The sequence below is a fragment of the Sorex fumeus genome, unplaced genomic scaffold, assembly GCF_029834395.1.
Source record: "Sorex fumeus unplaced genomic scaffold, SorFum_2.1 ptg000042l, whole genome shotgun sequence".
Classification (NCBI taxonomy): domain Eukaryota; kingdom Metazoa; phylum Chordata; class Mammalia; order Eulipotyphla; family Soricidae; genus Sorex; species Sorex fumeus.
Genome location: NW_026606099.1, coordinates 4,634,795 through 4,651,819, shown reverse-complemented (window position 1 = coordinate 4,651,819; position 17,025 = coordinate 4,634,795). Strand labels below are relative to the sequence as shown.

General features: G+C 46.8%; 1 protein-coding gene across 1 annotated transcript; it reads left to right on the top strand.

Annotated features, from left to right (window-relative positions):
* Positions 1-13,553: 13,553 nt before the first annotated feature.
* Positions 13,554-16,794, top strand: RHEBL1 (RHEB like 1). Its single transcript, XM_056119987.1, is given in 7 exon segments — positions 13,554-13,574; positions 14,362-14,442; positions 15,136-15,143; positions 15,462-15,516; positions 15,703-15,770; positions 16,345-16,426; positions 16,651-16,794. Coding segments are annotated over 7 exon segments (459 nt in total).
* Positions 16,795-17,025: the final 231 nt, after the last annotated feature.

Sequence of the window (17,025 nt, the reverse complement as noted above, 5' to 3'; positions counted from 1 at the left end):
CGCCTTACACGCGGCCAACATGGCCGACCCGAGTTCGATTCCTCAGCCCCTCTCGGAGAGCCCGGCAAGCTACCGAGAGTATTCGATATGCCAGACACAGTAACAACAAAGTCTCCAATGGAGACGTTACTGGGCCCGCTCGAGCAAATCGACGATCAACGGGAGGGCCTTTTACCTTTACCTTTACCTCTGAAACTCTATCTATCTATCTATCTATCTATCTGTGTACCTATGTATTATTATTATTTTGGGGGACAAGTGATGAATCAGGGGACTATGTGGTACCAGGAATTGATGAGCCTCCAACATTCAAAGCATGCACTCAGCCTATTAAGCTATCTCTCTGGATATATATGATATATACCACATGTGATGTATGCTATGTACAATATATCACATATATCATATATGATATATAATAAATATTATATACATGATATATTATATAATATACATCATGGATATGCACAAACACCTATATCACATGAGATATTTGACATATGTAATGTGTGTATACATATATACATACATATACATATATACATATGTGTATATGGGCCATGAAATGGACAACTTAGGGGCTGGAGCGATAGGAAAGGTAGGGTGTTTGCCTAGCACGCGGCTGACCCAGGTTCAATCCCCAGCATCCCATATGGTCCCCTGAGCACTTCCAGGAGTAATTCCTGAGTGCAGAGCGAGGAGTAACCATTGTGCATCGCCAGGTATGACCCAAAAAGCCAAAATTGACAATTTAGTTTTGTTGTTTCTGTGGTGAGATTGGGGTAGTATTCCAGGTTTCCACGGGATCTACCCACAGAGTTCTCTCCTTCAATCCTAATTTTCTACTCATCAGGCAATACTACAGTGCTAAATACAGAACTGAAGGAACATGGGGGTGTAGGCACCCTGGATGCCAGATACCTGGGCCCTGGGCTCTGGCTAAGGCACTGTAGAATTCCTATGAGGCTCCTTTAACATTTGGAGGTGTCCTGAGAAACCCAACGTCATGGCCCAACGTCGGCTGGGCGGAGTGCTCTGCCCAGGGTCATCTTCCATGTGGTGTCTGTGACAGGCCACTGCCTTCTTTGGGCACAACTCACAGAGGAAAAACTGAATTCATCTAAAACTAATAATGATAATTGATCAGCATAGCTTTGATTTAATTACTATTCATGCTTTTTGAATATTGGGATGTCAGTGGGAAGTATTTGAATATTGAATATTGAATATTGCTCCTTATCTCGTTTACTCCTCACCATAGTTGTACAAAATGATTATTTGATTTAAGAAGAATCTAAGCAGGTCATCAGGAGGGCTTGGGGGGGGGGTCCTAAACCTGCAGTCAGAAGAGATAACTCAACCCACAGAACCAGGACAGTGAAGGCATTGTGACAACTGCCATTAAGCATTAAACCTTAGCAGTGCAATTTTCAGACTGATACCCTAACACTGAATCTTGAATGGCATTAACAACACCCCTACCTGGGTCAACCCTAGGATTCAATCCTTCCTTCCTTCCTTCCTTCCTTCCTTCCTTCCTTCCTTCCTTCCCTCCTTCCCTCCTTCCCTCCTTCCTTCCTACCTTCTTTCCTTCCTTCCCTCCTTCCTTCCTTCCTTCCTTTTTGGAATGGTGTGTTTGGACCAAAGCTACTTTTTCACATACCTGGTGGTGCTCAGTGGTTGGTGCTCAGGCACTCCTAGAACAGATCACTTCTGGTACTGCTCAACAGACTGCAGGCTGGGATCAAACCTGGACTTCTTGGGCCAGAGCAATAATACAGCAAATAGGGGCCTTGCCTTGCACACAGCCAACCTGGGTTCAATCCCCAGCTTCCCATGTGGTCCCCTGAGTAATTCTTGAGTGCGGAGCCAAGAGTAACCCCTGAGCATCTCTGAGTGTGCCCCCCCCCCAAACAAAACAAACACAGAATGAGCTCAGCCCTTCAGTCACCTTCCTAGTCTAAAGATTTTTTTCTTCCTGTCTCCCCCCACCCCACGCTTTTCCTTTTCCTTTGTGGTTGCTGTTGCATTATTCAGTGGTGGCACTCTTCTGGTGCTGGGGTGCAATACTTGGCCACGGGGCTCACACACACTTGGTTGCAGTGCACCAGAGACATCACACTGTAGTACTAGGGGTCACCCATGGCAATGGCATGGAGATCGCGGTGCCTGGGCAGTGCTGGGGATTGAACTCTTGGTCTCTACCACTGCGTCACATCCCTGGGCCCTTTGATTATTGTTTTTTAAAAAAATACATACATCATTTTCTATTTTCTTTTTGCATGATTCATTATTTTGTAAGTTTCTGGTTGTGGTTCCTAGATTGAGCAAGGTTCCCCTGAGAGGAACTAAATACTTCCCATTTTCCTGAAATGTTTTGGTGTTCATTATACTCCAGGCTAGAGAAATTAAGAGTAAGCACAGGAGTGAGTGGAGAAGCAGATGGAGGAAGATTGCAGGGAAGCTGTGATTTTGTACACGAGTGACTTTTTGTGAAGTGTCTAGACATACCGATGAACACGTGACCATCCAGGAGATGCCCCAAACCTACATGAGCAAAGCCAAGGCATTCATTCAGTGCTCTCCCCTGTCCCCACTGAAATCTGCCCACTCGTCCCCACAGGTCCTCTAATTCTATAAATGGAATTGTTGTCATCTCCCTTCACTTTGCCCACTAACCAATCAGCTTCTTTTTTGTTCTTTGTTTTTGAGCCTCACTCACTGATATGCTCAAGGGCCACTCCTGGCTCTGCGCTCAGAAATTACTCCTTCAGGGAACCATATGGGATGCCAGGGATCTGGTCCCCAAGCAGTTTCTTTTTTTTTTTCTTTTGCTTTTTGGGTCACACCCGGCAATGCTCAGGGGTTACTCCTGGCTCATGCACTCAGGAATTACTCCTGGCGGTGCTCGGGGGACCATATGGGATGCTGGGAATTGAACCTGGGTCGGCCATGTTGGCTGCATGCAAGGCAAACGCCCTACCCGCTGTGCTATCGCTCCAGCCCCTTTTGTTTTTGTTTTTGAACCATCCCTGGCAATGCTCAAGGCTTACTCCTGGCTCTGAACCCAGGGGCTTGGGGAAATTATATGAGGTGCTGAAGATTGAATCCGGGTCAACCTGTTGCAAAGCAAATGTCCTACCTGCTGTACTATCTCTGTGGCCCTGCCAACAGCTTCTTAACCTCTGCCTGAAATGCCTTTTGGCCAAGTCTTCACCACCCTGTCTGTTGCCACTCTAATCCAGACCCTTATCTTTTCCCCCCCGTGTGGGACTTGCAGCCCTAAGGTAGGCATGTCCTTTTCCAAAGAAATACCAGAGGGTCTTCACAATGTCTAGCTCTCCTGGTACTGCCAATGCCCAATCACTGTGCCAAGGAAATAGCAGTTTCTATTGCTATCTTCAGTGTTTCTCAAACTGTGTGTTATTTTCATGGCTATGTTTATAATCTCTTTCCACCATATGATTTTAAAAATGCTTTTCTAATTTTACTGGCTTTCTTTTTTTGGGGGGATGGGGGTCACTCAGGAATTACTCCTGGCAGTGCTTGGGGGACCATATAGGATGCTGGGGATTGAACCCAGGTTAGGCACATGGAAGGCACTATGCTATCACTCTAGTCCTTTACTGGCTTTTCTTACTACCAACTTTAGTTTATGCTTTTGTTTTGTTTTGTTTTGTTTTTGTTATATCTGGTGTTGCTCAGGGGTTACTCCTGGCTCTGCACTCAGGAATTACTCCTGGCAGTGATCACGGGACCATATGAGATTACAGAGACTATGTGGGTTGCTGGGGATCGAACCTGGACCAGCAGTGTGCACTCCAGTCCTAACTTTACTTTCTTAGGCAAGAAAACATGTGAACTCATTAGTTTTGGTATTACAGGTTTTGTTTTTCGTACCACACATTAAAAATTACATAACAAACAACTTTTTATTTTAAGTTTTTGAGTCATACCAGAGATGCTCAATGGTTATTCTGAACACAGGAATTACTTTTAGTGATGCTCAGGGGGGTCATATGAAATGCTGGGGATTGAACTAAGGTTGGGTTCATGCAAGGCTAACACCTTACCTGTTGTGCTATCTTTCCAACCCACAAACAACTTTGTTGTTGTTGTTTTTGGCTTTTTGGGTTACCCCAGTGATGCTTGGGGTTTACTCCTGATTGCACTCAGGAATTACTCCTTGTGGTGCTCAGGCGACCATATGGAATGTCAGGGATTGAACATCAGTTGGCTGCATGCACGGCAAATCTCCTACCAGCTATGCTGGCCCCAAACGACTTTTCTAAGCCTCATTTATTACCTAGGTCATCCTAGGTAAAAACAAGTGTTATGGGCTGGAGCGATAGCACAGCGGGTAGGGCGTTTGCCTTGCATGCAGCCAACATGGCTGACCCGAGTTCGATTCCTCCGCCCCTCTCGGAGAGCCCGGCAAGCTACCGAGAGTATTCGATATGCCAGACACAGTAACAACAAAGTCTCCAATGGAGACGTTACTGGGCCCGCTCGAGCAAATCGATGATCAACGGGAGGGCCTTTACCTTTACTTTTACCTATGTTTTAAAAATTCCACAGTGTGTGTGTACATATGTGTGTATGTGTGTATAAATAAATAAATAAATATATCGCTGTATCACTGTCCTCCCGTTGTTCATCGATTTGCTTGAGTGGGCCCAGTAACATTGTGAGACTTGTGACTGTGTTTGGCATATCGAATACGTCATGGGGAGCTTGCCAGGCTTTGCCGTGCGGGCGAGATACTCTCGGTAGCTTGCCGGGCTCTCCGAGAGGTGCAGCAGAATCAAAGTCGGTTCGGCCATGTTGGGCTGCATGCAAGGCAAACGTCCTACCCACTGTGCTATCGCTCCAGCCCAAATATATATTACCGTCCCATCCTGACAATCAGTCTTCATTACCATACAGAGTCCCACACATCTCTATTTTCAGACACTATTTTCACTCTTCCATTACTGACTTTTTGTGTGTGTGTGTGTGTGTGTGTGTGTAGGGGGGTGTGCAGGTTTGGGACACACCCAGCAGTGCTCAGGGCTTACTCCAGGCTTTGTGCTCAGGGATCACTCCTGGAGGTGTTCGAGGGACCATATGTAGCACAGAGAAGCCAACTTAGCCAGCCATGTGCAAGGCAAGTGCCCTACCCACTACCTTTCCCCCGACAGGGAGTTCTCAGGCTTTAAGGATACACTCAGTTATCAATTACTGTGGGAAACTTCTGATCCTTCACTCGGAATCACCTGCCTGCCCAGCTGCTTTATTTCATCTATTTTTTTTAAAAGAATGGTTTTCCCTCTGTCCTTCTCATTACTTATTCTGTGACATGAAACTTAATATAATTCTGCCTTCTAATCTTTCACTTGCTAATTTCCCTCTCAGCCTTCCAAGGTGTGTTGTTCAGAGTCCTTGAGGACAGGTGGCACCCTTAAGTGGAGAACCAAGGAGAAGAAGATGAAACGAGTTGTTCATGAAGGCTGGACAGGATGAACCAGAGGGCCCACAAGAGTGGCAAAGTGCCCTGAGTCACATGGAGCACGTACCTCTAGACCTGATGGAGCACAGAAGGAAAGGGCCACCCCATAGGGGTTATGACCCCTGCACATACGCAGAGACATTACTACTGTTGGAGGTGGCCCCTGGGGAGGGGGGAGAAAAGGAATAAACCCTGAGACCTTCCCTCCTTCACCCTCCAGGCTTTGGCAAGCATTGCCCATGAGGAAAGACTGACTTGAAGCCAGAGAGTGTGCCAATCTTTGAAGGTCAGCCTGCAGGGCAGAGAGGGGAGGCCTGGAGTAGCCAAAGAAACATGGTAAACCAGTAAGAACCAGAAGTCTAAAGTTTGGGTCTTTGGGGCTGGAGCAATAGCATAGCAGGTTTGCCTTGCATGTGACCGATCCGGGTCCAATCCCTAACATCCCATATGGTCCCCCGAGTACTTCCAGGAGTGATTCCTGAATGCATGAGGCAGGAGTAACCCCTTTGCATCGCCAGGTGTGACCCAAAAAGCAAAAAATAAAAATAAAAAATAAGAATAAAGTTTGAGTTTTCAAGAATAGCCGAGATAAGTACCAGGAGGTTTAGTCCATGGCTTGGAGGCCAGTTGCACATGCTAGGGGAAAAGGCAACGCAGATAGAGAAAGGAGCACCAAATAAAGGGTGTTGGGAGGATCCTTCCAGGATGGGAGATGCATGCTGAAAGTAGACTATAGACCGAACATGATTGCCATTCAATGCTTCTTTTGCAAACCACAGCACTCAGAAGGAGAGAGAGAACAAAAGGGAACGCCCTGCAACAGAAGCAGTAGGGGATGGGGGGGATGGGGGGTGGGAGGGATACTGGGATCCATGGTGGTGGGAAATGGGCACTGGTGGAGGGATGGGTATTTGATCATTGTATAATTGAAACCCAAGCACAAAAATTTGTAAGTCTACAACTGTACCTCATGGTGTTTCACTAATAAAAATTTAAATAATAATAATAAGGTAAAGGTAAAGGCCCTCCCGTTGCTCATCGATTTGCTCGAGCGGGCCCAGTAACGTCTCCATTGGAGACTTTGTTGTTACTGTGTCTGGCACATCGAACACGTCACAGGGAGCTTGCCAGGCTCTGCCGTGCGGGCGAGATACTCTCGGTAGCTTGCGGGCTCTCCGAGAGGGGTGGAGGAATCGAACTCGGGTCAGCCATGTTGGCTGCGTGCAAGGCAAACGCCCTACCGCTGTGCTATTGTATCCGCCAAATAATAATAATAATAATAAAATTTTAAAAAATAAAGTTTGGGTCGTCAGATTAGAAAAGTGATAAAAAAAAAACTTTCATGTAATTTATTAGCCAAATTAAAACTAAGAAAGATAGCATGTCCACAATGTAGCTTCAGTATATATCTATATACCTTTAAAAAAAAAAAGTGATGCATGCACCTGACCCAGGTTCGATCACATATGCCACCCCCGCCCCCCAAGCACCGTCAGAAATGATTCCTGAGTGCAAAGCCAGGAGTTACCCCTGAGCATTACTGGGTGTGACCCCAAAATGAAAATAAGTGAATAAATAAATAGTTGACACAAGGCCCAAGAGATAGTATAGGGGTTAAGGCACATTCTGTTTGATTCCTGGAACTGCATGGTTCACCGAGCACCACTGGGATTGACTCATAGCTGGGACTAGCTCCCAACAGGATACTACCAAAACAGTTGATGCTAAAATTATGGCCATCCGTTTTTCTGATTAAAATATTTTAACTAGGGGTCAGAGCGATAGTAGAGTGGTTAGGGTGTTTGCCTTGCATGCGGCTGACCTGAGTTCAATATCTGGCACACACATAAAAAGATCTAAGATAAAAGATATTATCTGGCTATCTTGAAGAAACTTTTGGGAGGAGGATGGGTAGAGTCACATCAACAATTCTCAGGGGCTACTCTTGGCTCTCTGGCCTCTTCTGAGGAAAACTTTTAAAAATTAAATATTGGGGGCTGGAGCGATAGCACAGCGGGTAGGGCATTTGCCTTGCATGAGGCCAACCCGGGTTTGATTCCCAGCATCCCATATGGTCCCCTGAGCACCGCCGGGGTAATTCCTGAGTGCAGAGCCCAGGAGTAACCCCTGTGCATCGCCAGGTGTGACCCAAAAAGCGAAAAAAAAATTAAATTTTGTCAGATCTGGGGAGATGGTTCAAAGGACACGAGCACTTGTTTTGAATGCTGCAGCCAAGGGCTTGATGCCCAGTACTGCCTGGGCCCAGGCTCCTCTAGGAATAGCAGCTGGGTACCACTGGGTGTGGCCCAAACAGAACAACCAACACAAATTAGGGCTGAACAGATAGACAGGCTGCTGGTCTTGAATGACCCAGGCACTACATGGTCCCCCAAGGAACCCAGAGTATAATCCTTGAGCACTTCCTAGGTGGCCTGGGTAATTCCTGGCACTGCAGGGCCCCAGCAGCACTGCATCCTTGGGTCTTGTATTCAACCATCTGCCGATTGGCTGAGAATCACTAGCAGGGGACCCTGGATCTCCTAAATACAATTTGGGAACTCTCCAGTACAAATTAAGTGAGCAAATATCTAATTTCTAATATTGAACATAATGAGTGACATACACAGATATAACAGTATGTAGCCTAGGCAGACTCTCACTGGGAGATCATGGGAGAGACCCTGGATTGGAGATCTGTCACTGCAAATAATAATGATCTTGACAATAAGTAAAAACAAAAAAATACATATCCTGGGGCCAGAGAGATAGCTCAGTAATTTGAGAGCATTCCTTGTGTGCAGGAGCCCCCTGGCTAAATCCCCAGCACCACAGGGTTCCTTGAGCACCTCCAGGAGATACCCATGTACTGAACCAAAAGTAACCCCTGAGGAGCTGGAATGATAGTACAGTGGATAGGGTGGTTGCCTTCCACATGGCTGACCCAGGCTTAAGCCCTGGCACCCCATTTGGTCCCCTGAGTTGGTGGACCATAAGTGATCCCTGAGTGAAGAGCCTGGGGTAAGCCCTGAAGACAGCTGAGCCTGATCTAGAAATCTTTCATCATCATCATCATCATCACCACTTTACAATTTTTATAGTTTTCTGATTTGTTTTTTGGGCCATACTTGTCTGTGTTCAGGGTTTACTCCTGGTTCTGTGCTCAGGGATCACTCTTGGAAGGACATACAGACCATATGAGTTATTAGGGATGGAACTCAGGTCAGCTCCACACAAGGCAAGCTTCCTACCTGTTGTACTATTTCTCTGACTCCAACTGTTTTGTACTCTTATTTTTTGGGGGCGTTCTATTTTAGTTTTTAGGCCAAATCTGGCGATCCTTAGGGCTTTCTCCTGGCTCTCTGCTCAGGGATCACTCCTGGTGGTACTTGGGGTACCGTATGTAGTGCTGGGGATTGGATTGGGGTTGACTGCATGTAAGACATCTTACTCACTGTGCTATCTCTCTTGATTCACTCTTATAGTTTAAGACTAGGTAAAGGTAAGGTAAAGGCCCTCCCGTTGATCGTCGATTTGCTCGAGCGGGCCCAGTAACGTCTCCATTGGAGACTTGGTTGTTACTGTGTCTGGCATATCGAATACTCTCGGTAGCTTGCCGGGCTCTCCGAGAGGGGCGGAGGAATCGAACTCGGGTCGGCCATGTTGGCCGCTTGTAAGGTGAACGCCCTACCGTTGTGCTATCGCTCCAGCCCCGGTTTAAGACTAGTTTTAAGACTAGTTTTATTCATATTCATTTGAAATTAAAAAAATTTTGGTTTCATTACCAGAGCCTCTTTGTAGATGGAAGAGACACAGTGGTACTAGGCTATTCCCCCCAGGGGACCAGGTGCGGCCAGGAATGAGCCTCCACCCCTGGACTGCTGAACGCAAAGCACAAACTCCAGTCTCTGAGAGAGAAGGTCCCATTTTGTTCAAGCTGTTGTCCGGACTTTCTGTTACAGCAGTAAACTACATTCTCGATGTTCTAGATCAAAGATTAAATACCAGCCGGAGAGATAGTACTGAGGGTAGGGCACTTGCTTTACCTGTGGCCAACACATGTTCCTGGGATGCCTGGCACCCCATAGGGTCCTCATCTACCCACCCCGAGCCTCACCAGGAGTGATCCCTGAGTGCAGAGCCAGAAGTAAGCCCTGAGCACTGCCAGGTGTTGGTCCCCCCAAAACCAAAACAAAATTAACAAATAAAAAAGATGGAATTTGAGAGAGTTAGGTTAGTGCCGCTTGGATGTTTGACAGGAAAGTTCATAGACGTCCACCAAAAAGGATAATCAGAGTGCTTCAGGGTGGTGTGGGTGGTGAGGATGGAGTTGTGGGGCTCAACCACAGCAGTGGAAACTTGGGGGGCTCCAGCCTATCATAGCCAGCAGACAGCTACTCTGCAGTAGACTGAATACAACCACAACGTATAGTTTCTCTCATCAAGGAATAAAATTTAGGGCTAGGATTTGGTGAAGGGGCTGGAGCACATGCTGGGGCATGATCCCCAGCATCATATGGTCTACCCCTGTTCCCCCTCCCACCGAAATCCCCTCCAATTCTGAGCTAGGAGACTCCCTTGAGCAACACAGGGTATAACTCAATAACCAAAAACCAAAAAAGAAAAAAAAAGGAAGAAAAAAAGGAAGTTTATTTCTCTGTGTACTAAATCTAGGATGGTTTGCTTGGACTTAAAACATGTACCAAAAATCATATTAAATGAGTTCCAGAGCCTCAGGTCTCGGGAAGCCTAACAATTTTTGCTTTTATTTTATTTTTGCAGTGCAAGGCACTGAACCCAGGGCCTCATACAGGTAAGGAGAGCACTGTACTACTGAGTTCATCCCTGGTCTAATGCTTCATTTTCTTTTGTGCTTCTGTCACCCTGTAAGGAAGCTGCTACCCTTTATTTTATTTACTTAGTTATTTTTTGAGTCACACCTGGCGATGCACAGGGGTTCCTCCTGGCTCTGCACTCAGGAGTTACTCCTGGCGGTGCTCAGGGGACCATATGGAATGCTAGGAACCGAACCCGGGATGGCCGCATGCAAGGCAGACGCCTTACCCGCTGTGCTATCACTCCAGCCCCGAAGCTGCTAACCCTTTAAAACAAAGAATGGGAGGCAAGTGCAGAGAGAGTGAAGTCAAACCAAACAGAAAGTCAGCAGCAAGACCTCAGAGGTGTGAGTGTTAAGAAATTTTTTAGTTTTGTTTTTGGAACAATTCCTCCGCCCCTCTCGGAGAGCACCACAAGCTACCAAGAGTATCTCGCCCACACGGCAAAGCCTGGCAAGCTCCCCGTGATGTATTCGATATGCCAAACACAGTAACAACAAGTCTCACAATGGAGACATTACTGGGCCCGCTCAAGCAAATCGATGAACAACGAGAGGACAGTGCTACAGTGCTACAGTTTTGGGGACACACCTGACGATGCTCAGGGCTTACTTGTGGTTCTGGACTCAGGAGTCACTCCTGGAGGTTCTCAGGAACCATAAGGGGTGCCAGGGATTGAACCCTGGTTAGCTGCATGCAAAGCCACAATCTTCTTGGCTGTACTCTCTCCCATCCTTGGATGAGTATGTTTTAGGCTTCCAGCAGACCATGACTCTGTGAGTGAGTCCAGAACAGGCAAGCGACCAGTTGCCAATCCATTCAGAGAATGCTGAAAACAAATACATTGTTACTTTAAGTTGTCATATTGTTTGTTATACAATAATAGTTGATACATTAACATAATTGTTTCTTCAGCAAAGTTGTAGGATGTGGAAGACCAAGAAGTCCTAAAGCCTTGTGCAATAGAACCCTCCATATGTATCTATATTGTTTAGTCCTGCACGTCTGTATTACTTATTCATGTATATCTATGTTTTTTACTTGTGTATGTCTATGCTTCTTAGTTATGTATATCTTGTTTTGTTTAGTTGTTTCTTTGTTTTGGGTTTTAGACCACAACTGGTGATTCTGGATAGGAGTTACACCTGGCATGGTGGTCAGGGGTTGCTCCGAATCGTATTTGTAGGACCATGTCATGCCAGGGATCAAACCTGAATCTCCCCTATAGAGAGCATGCATTGCCTATTGATCTATCTCTCTGATCCCAGCTTTAAAGATATCTTTCTGAAACACAGTTTTGAATCGTTTTGTATCCCAACTTAAACATTATCAGCCTGGGGCCAGAGATATAGTACAATTGACAGGGTGCAAGCCCTGCATGTAGCTGACCCAGGTTTGATCTCTGGCTCCTATATAGTCCCCTGAGCTCCATCAGGAGTGATCCCTGATCACAGAGCCAGGAGTAAGTCCTCAGCTCTGCTGGGGTATGAAACAAAACAAAACATTGGCAACAATTAGCCTAGACTTTTATTTTATTGGCGGGAGGTGGGGGTGGGGTGGGGTGGAGGACACACGCTGGATGGTTCTCAGCGATCACTCTTAGAGGTGTTTAGGGAACCCTATGTGTTGCCTGGGAGTGATCCTGAATCGGCCGCGAGCAAAGCAAGCGCCCCATAAGACATCCAGCTCCATAGCTTGAACTTTAATGGCCTGGCTCTCAGCCATCATCTTAGACTTTTTTCTATTTTATTTTACTTTTATTAATTATTTTTTTCTTTTTGGGTCACACCCAGCAATGCACAGGGGTTACTCCTGGCTCTGCACTCAGAAACCACTCCTGGCGGTGCTCAGGGGACCATATGGGATGCTGGGAATCGAACCCGGGTCGGCTGCGTGCAAGGCAAATGCCCTACGCACTGTGCTATTGTTCCAGCTCAATTTATTTATTTGTTGAATCACATCAGCTGTGCTCAGGGCTTACCCATGGCTCTGTCCTCAGGAATTACTCCTGTGAGGTGCTCAGGGAACCATATGCCAAGAGATCGAACCAGTTAGCTGCGTGCAAGGCAAATGCCCTACCTGCTGTACTATCATTCCGGCCCCATATTTCCTTGTTTATATGCTCGTTTTCCCCTCGTTAGGTTTTTGTTTGGGGTCACACCCGGCAATGCTCAGGGTTACTCCTAATTCTGCACTCAAGAATTACTCCTAATGGGGCTGGAGTGATAGCACAGCGGGTAGGGCGTTTGCCTTGCACACGGCCTGACCCGGGTTCGATCCCCAGCATCCCATATGGTTCCCCGGAGTGCTGCCAGGAGTGATTCCTGAGTGCATGAGCCAGGAGTAGCCCCTGTGCATCGCCGGGTGTGACCCCCCCAAAAAAAATTACTCCTGAAGGTGCTTAGGGGGATCATAAGCGATGCATATGATCGAACCAGGTCAGCCGTAAGCAAACGGGTGGCGAGCAACTGTTCAGTCGTTCAAGCCCCCAGCCCTCATTAGGTTTTAAATTCCAAAAACTCAGAGATCTTATTTGTCAAGTTAATCCCTTTATTTCCAAAGCTAGAATAATACTAGGAACACACAGCATACACTAAGTATTTGCTGAATGTAAGTAATGTGAAGATTATCAGATCACAGGGACTGGCTTGGCCACAGGCTAATCTAACAATTTTCCTAAGAATAACAATTGCTTTCCAAGAGTAAGGGAGATGGCTTGAAGGGTTAGTTAGTGCGCATGATTTGCAAGAGGTCTTACTGCATCCCAGAACTGCATGGCCCCCCAGCAATGCTATTGGAAAGACACTCCTTTAGCAACCTAGCCCCAGGAAACACTCAGGGAGTTGCTCTCTGAGCACAGCAGGGTAGTATAGCTCAAAAAAAAAAAAAAGAAAAGAAAAAGAGAATTGCTTCCTGAGGTCTGGCTGGAGCAAGAGACAGGGATAAACTGTAATTTTGACTCTTTTTTTTTCCCTCCTACCAAGAACCCAGAGCTCTTGCAGTACAGAACCCTAAAATACTTTGACCAAAAATTACAACCCAGCCACACCGACTATTTTTCATCCGAGATTCTAACCTTCGCCTTAGGTTTCAAAAGAGCAAACACCTGGGTCCCTTTCTGTTTCTTTATGAATGAACCGGCTCTAGTCTGCGCACGCGCAGAACCCGATTCTCCCGCTCCACGTGAGACCCACCCTTCCCTCCTGCCGACGGCCCCGCCCACAGCCTGTGGAATGACCAATGACGAGCGGCCTGTGGGGCGGAGCCCGGGGCGGCGCGGCACTGTATTCCCCGCGCCCGGCTCTCTCGCGCTAGGCTTGGCGTGTTGTGATCACGTGGGCGGCTCCGGGCGCGGCGCTTGTTTTGGTTTCTGTCTGGCTTACTCCAGGCAAATTGGGGTGAGCGACTTTCCTCCCTGCATGCAGCGCCTGCTGCCCTGTACCCTCCGTGAACGCCTCGCTGTTCTGCAGGCCCCTGCGAGAGGCTCCTGCCGTGCCGCTAGTTGGCCACCGGAAGGTTGTTATCCTCGGGTACCGCTCGGGAAAGGGAAAGACACGCGCGCACCGCAGCTTTATCACCAGAGGAGGCGCGCGACCCTGCAGGAATGCTGGCATCATTAGAACAGGGATGTAGAGAGGTGAAGAGAAGGAAAGGAAGGGTCCGAGTGGAGGTATTGGGTGGAGGGCTGCAGGAAGAGGAAGCACAGGCGGGTTAGTTAATATGGTCTTGGCTGCTGAAATGTTAAGAGTGGCCCCCAACGTTACTCTACAGGATGAGGTCGCAGTTTGTCTTTTGGGAGCACGGTACATGTGGAACAAACCTGAAGGGCTTCTTGGGATCCTAGGGAATCCCAGATCTTCCCAGAGAGGGGTAATCAAAGCCTTCTTGGGCCACAATTCTGCCCATCACTGATGCATCCGGGTGCTTGCTGCAGAAATGTATCCAGTGGCTAACGTGTAGAGACGAAGGATGAAAAGAAGATGAGGTTCTGGTAAGGCCACAGCTGAAAAGGGCAGAACATGTGAATTAACGTAGATGTAGATAAAACTGTTGTTGTTTCCCACAGGGGAGACATCTTTGGCTCATCAATTTGTGGAGGGTGAGTTCCTGGAAGATCCCACAGTGAGAGGAGTGAGTAAATTTCTCCACTAGGAATCTGATAGGGAAGTGCCACACCCAGGTCAAAAAATCTGACATTTACCTGGAGCTAGGGGACTTACTTAATTAGATATTAAATCGAATCTTTCGGGACTGGACAGATAGTACAGCCAGTGGGTAGGGTGCTTGCCTTGCGCTCAGCCTACCCAACTTAGATCCCTGGAATTCCATGTGGTCCCCCAAGCCCTGCCAGGAGTAACCCCCAAGCATTGCAGGGTGTGGCCCCAAAGCAAACAAATCTCGTCTCTAATCTTGTTCAATCTGTTGAACTAGAGTGAATTTTGCAAGACAGTGGGAGAGATAGATAAGAGGCCAGAGAGCTAGGATAGCAGGTAGGGCTCTTGCTTTGCACCCGGCCAACCTAGTTTGGATCCCTCAAGCCTTCCCAGGAGTGATCCCTGAATACAGATCCAGGAGTAAGCTCCAAGTTCTGCTTGATGTGGCCCAAAAGCAAAAATAGAAAAAGAAAAAGAAGTAAAGTTGAATTCTAATATTGTCTCTTCAGTTTCCTAGAAAACACTTATGTCATTGTCAGGGCTAAGCATGAGGGTACTTGTTGATAGACCTAAAGGCTATCTCACAGTCAAGTTTTCTTTTCAGCTTACAGCAAGACAGGACTCTTGGCAAAGATGATTCAACTATACCTGATGGACACAGCAGGACAGGTACCAGTTTGGGATCGGGTATCAAAATATGGCAGATCAGTCTGTGAGATGAATTCTGGTAGTCTCTGTGGTTGGTTCATATGTAATGTAAAGGTAAAGGTAAAGGTAAAGGCCCTCCCGTTGATCGTCGATTTGCTCGAGCGGGCCCAGTAACGTCTCCATTGGAGACTTTGTTGTTACTGTGTCTGGCATATCGAATACTCTCGGTAGCTTGCCGGGCTCTCTGCATAGGTAAATGTAAAAAGTTGTGAATGGGGACTTGGACAATCTGAGGATTTCCCAGAATAAGGTTTCACCTTCCTCTTTTTATATATAAAGCTTCCAAGTCATTGAGGTTCTGTACCAAAAGTTACATAAAGGCCATGGAAAACCTGTAAGTGGCCATGGGGGAATAAAGAAATATGGATACGAGAGGATAATAGAAAGTTGAGGGAGGGGTCATGTCCAAGTTAGGGAGGTGGCTGGAATGTAGATCCTGTGTGATGGGTCTGATGGGAGTGGTATCCAGCCTTATGTGAAAGAGTCTGGGATCTGCGGGGAGTAGGAGCCCGTCCTGGAGTAACTGTTCTTTCCTTCTAGGTTGCCAGTGGTTCTAGTGGGGAACAAGGCAGATCTCTCACCAGATAGGTATGGAAATCTCTGAAGCTGCCCGCAATAGAAAGTGAGCTAATCTAGGAATCATTCAGTCTGTAATTCTATTTATTCCTACTTATTCCCCCATGCCCAGACTTTAATTCAGTCTGTAATCTGTTCTGCCACTGATTTGAATAAGTCATTTCACCTCTTTTCATTTCTAACTTGGCAGGCTCACCTTTTTATTGCAAATGTTTTAATATTTCAAACATTGTTTTCCTGTTGAAGCCTCTGTTCTAGGCTTCTTCTGTATTTTTTTCTTCCTCTGCCCTCCACCTAAACCTTAGGGAAGTAAGATGATCAGAGAAAATTTAGATTCCAGAGTTTTTGAACATTATGATATTGCTGATGTTTTACGTTTGTCTTTTGGACCACACCATCAGTACTCAAGGCTTATTCCGGGCTCTGAACTCAGGAATCACTCCTGTCAGGGCTCAGAAGACCATATAGGGTGCTGGCAATTGAATATGGGTTAGCTACAGACAACGTTAGCACCCTACCCTCTGTACTATTGTTCTGGTCCAGGATATTACTAATTTTCATCTTCACGTCCTTAATTTCCTTCTAGAGAGGTCCAAGCAGTTGAGGGGAAGAAGCTGGCGGAGTCCTGGGGTGTGACATTTATGGAGTCATCTGCTATCGAGAATCAGGTGCTGAGCCTGAAGACTAGGAAGGCGGGTAGTGGGAGTGTTTTTCTGTGCTTTTTGTTGAGGATGGGGTGGGATGGTGGAGTCACCTCAGAGTTGGATGATGTTGGCAGTGAACTTTTTTTAGGGGGGGTAGGGATGGTCATACCAGGGTCACTGATGCCAGGCAAGCAGCTTAACACCTGTAATGTTTCTTCAACCATGAATTATTCTTTTGCTCTTTGCAGCTGACTCAAGGCATCTTCACCAAAGTCACCCAGGAGATTGCCCGGATGAAGAATTCCAGTGGGCACAAGCACCACTGCTGTTTCTTGTGGAACCTTGAGTTTGGGGCAGCTTTGATCTTGGCCCTGGTTCTTGCCAGGCTCTAGCAAGGACAGAACCCAAGGACAAATTTGGTTGCCTTCTGTGTCTTTGGCTCTTTGGCACCTAGTCTGGCACCCTCATGTTCGTACACTTTTTCCAGGCTCCAGTGGCCTGGTCCTCATTGTTTACAAAGGGGCAAAAAGTTCTCATGGACACTGGCCCCTAGCCCTGTTTTTGCTAAATGAGTTGTTATAACTTGCAGAGTTGGGATGAGTCTTGAGCATTGTTTATCCTGG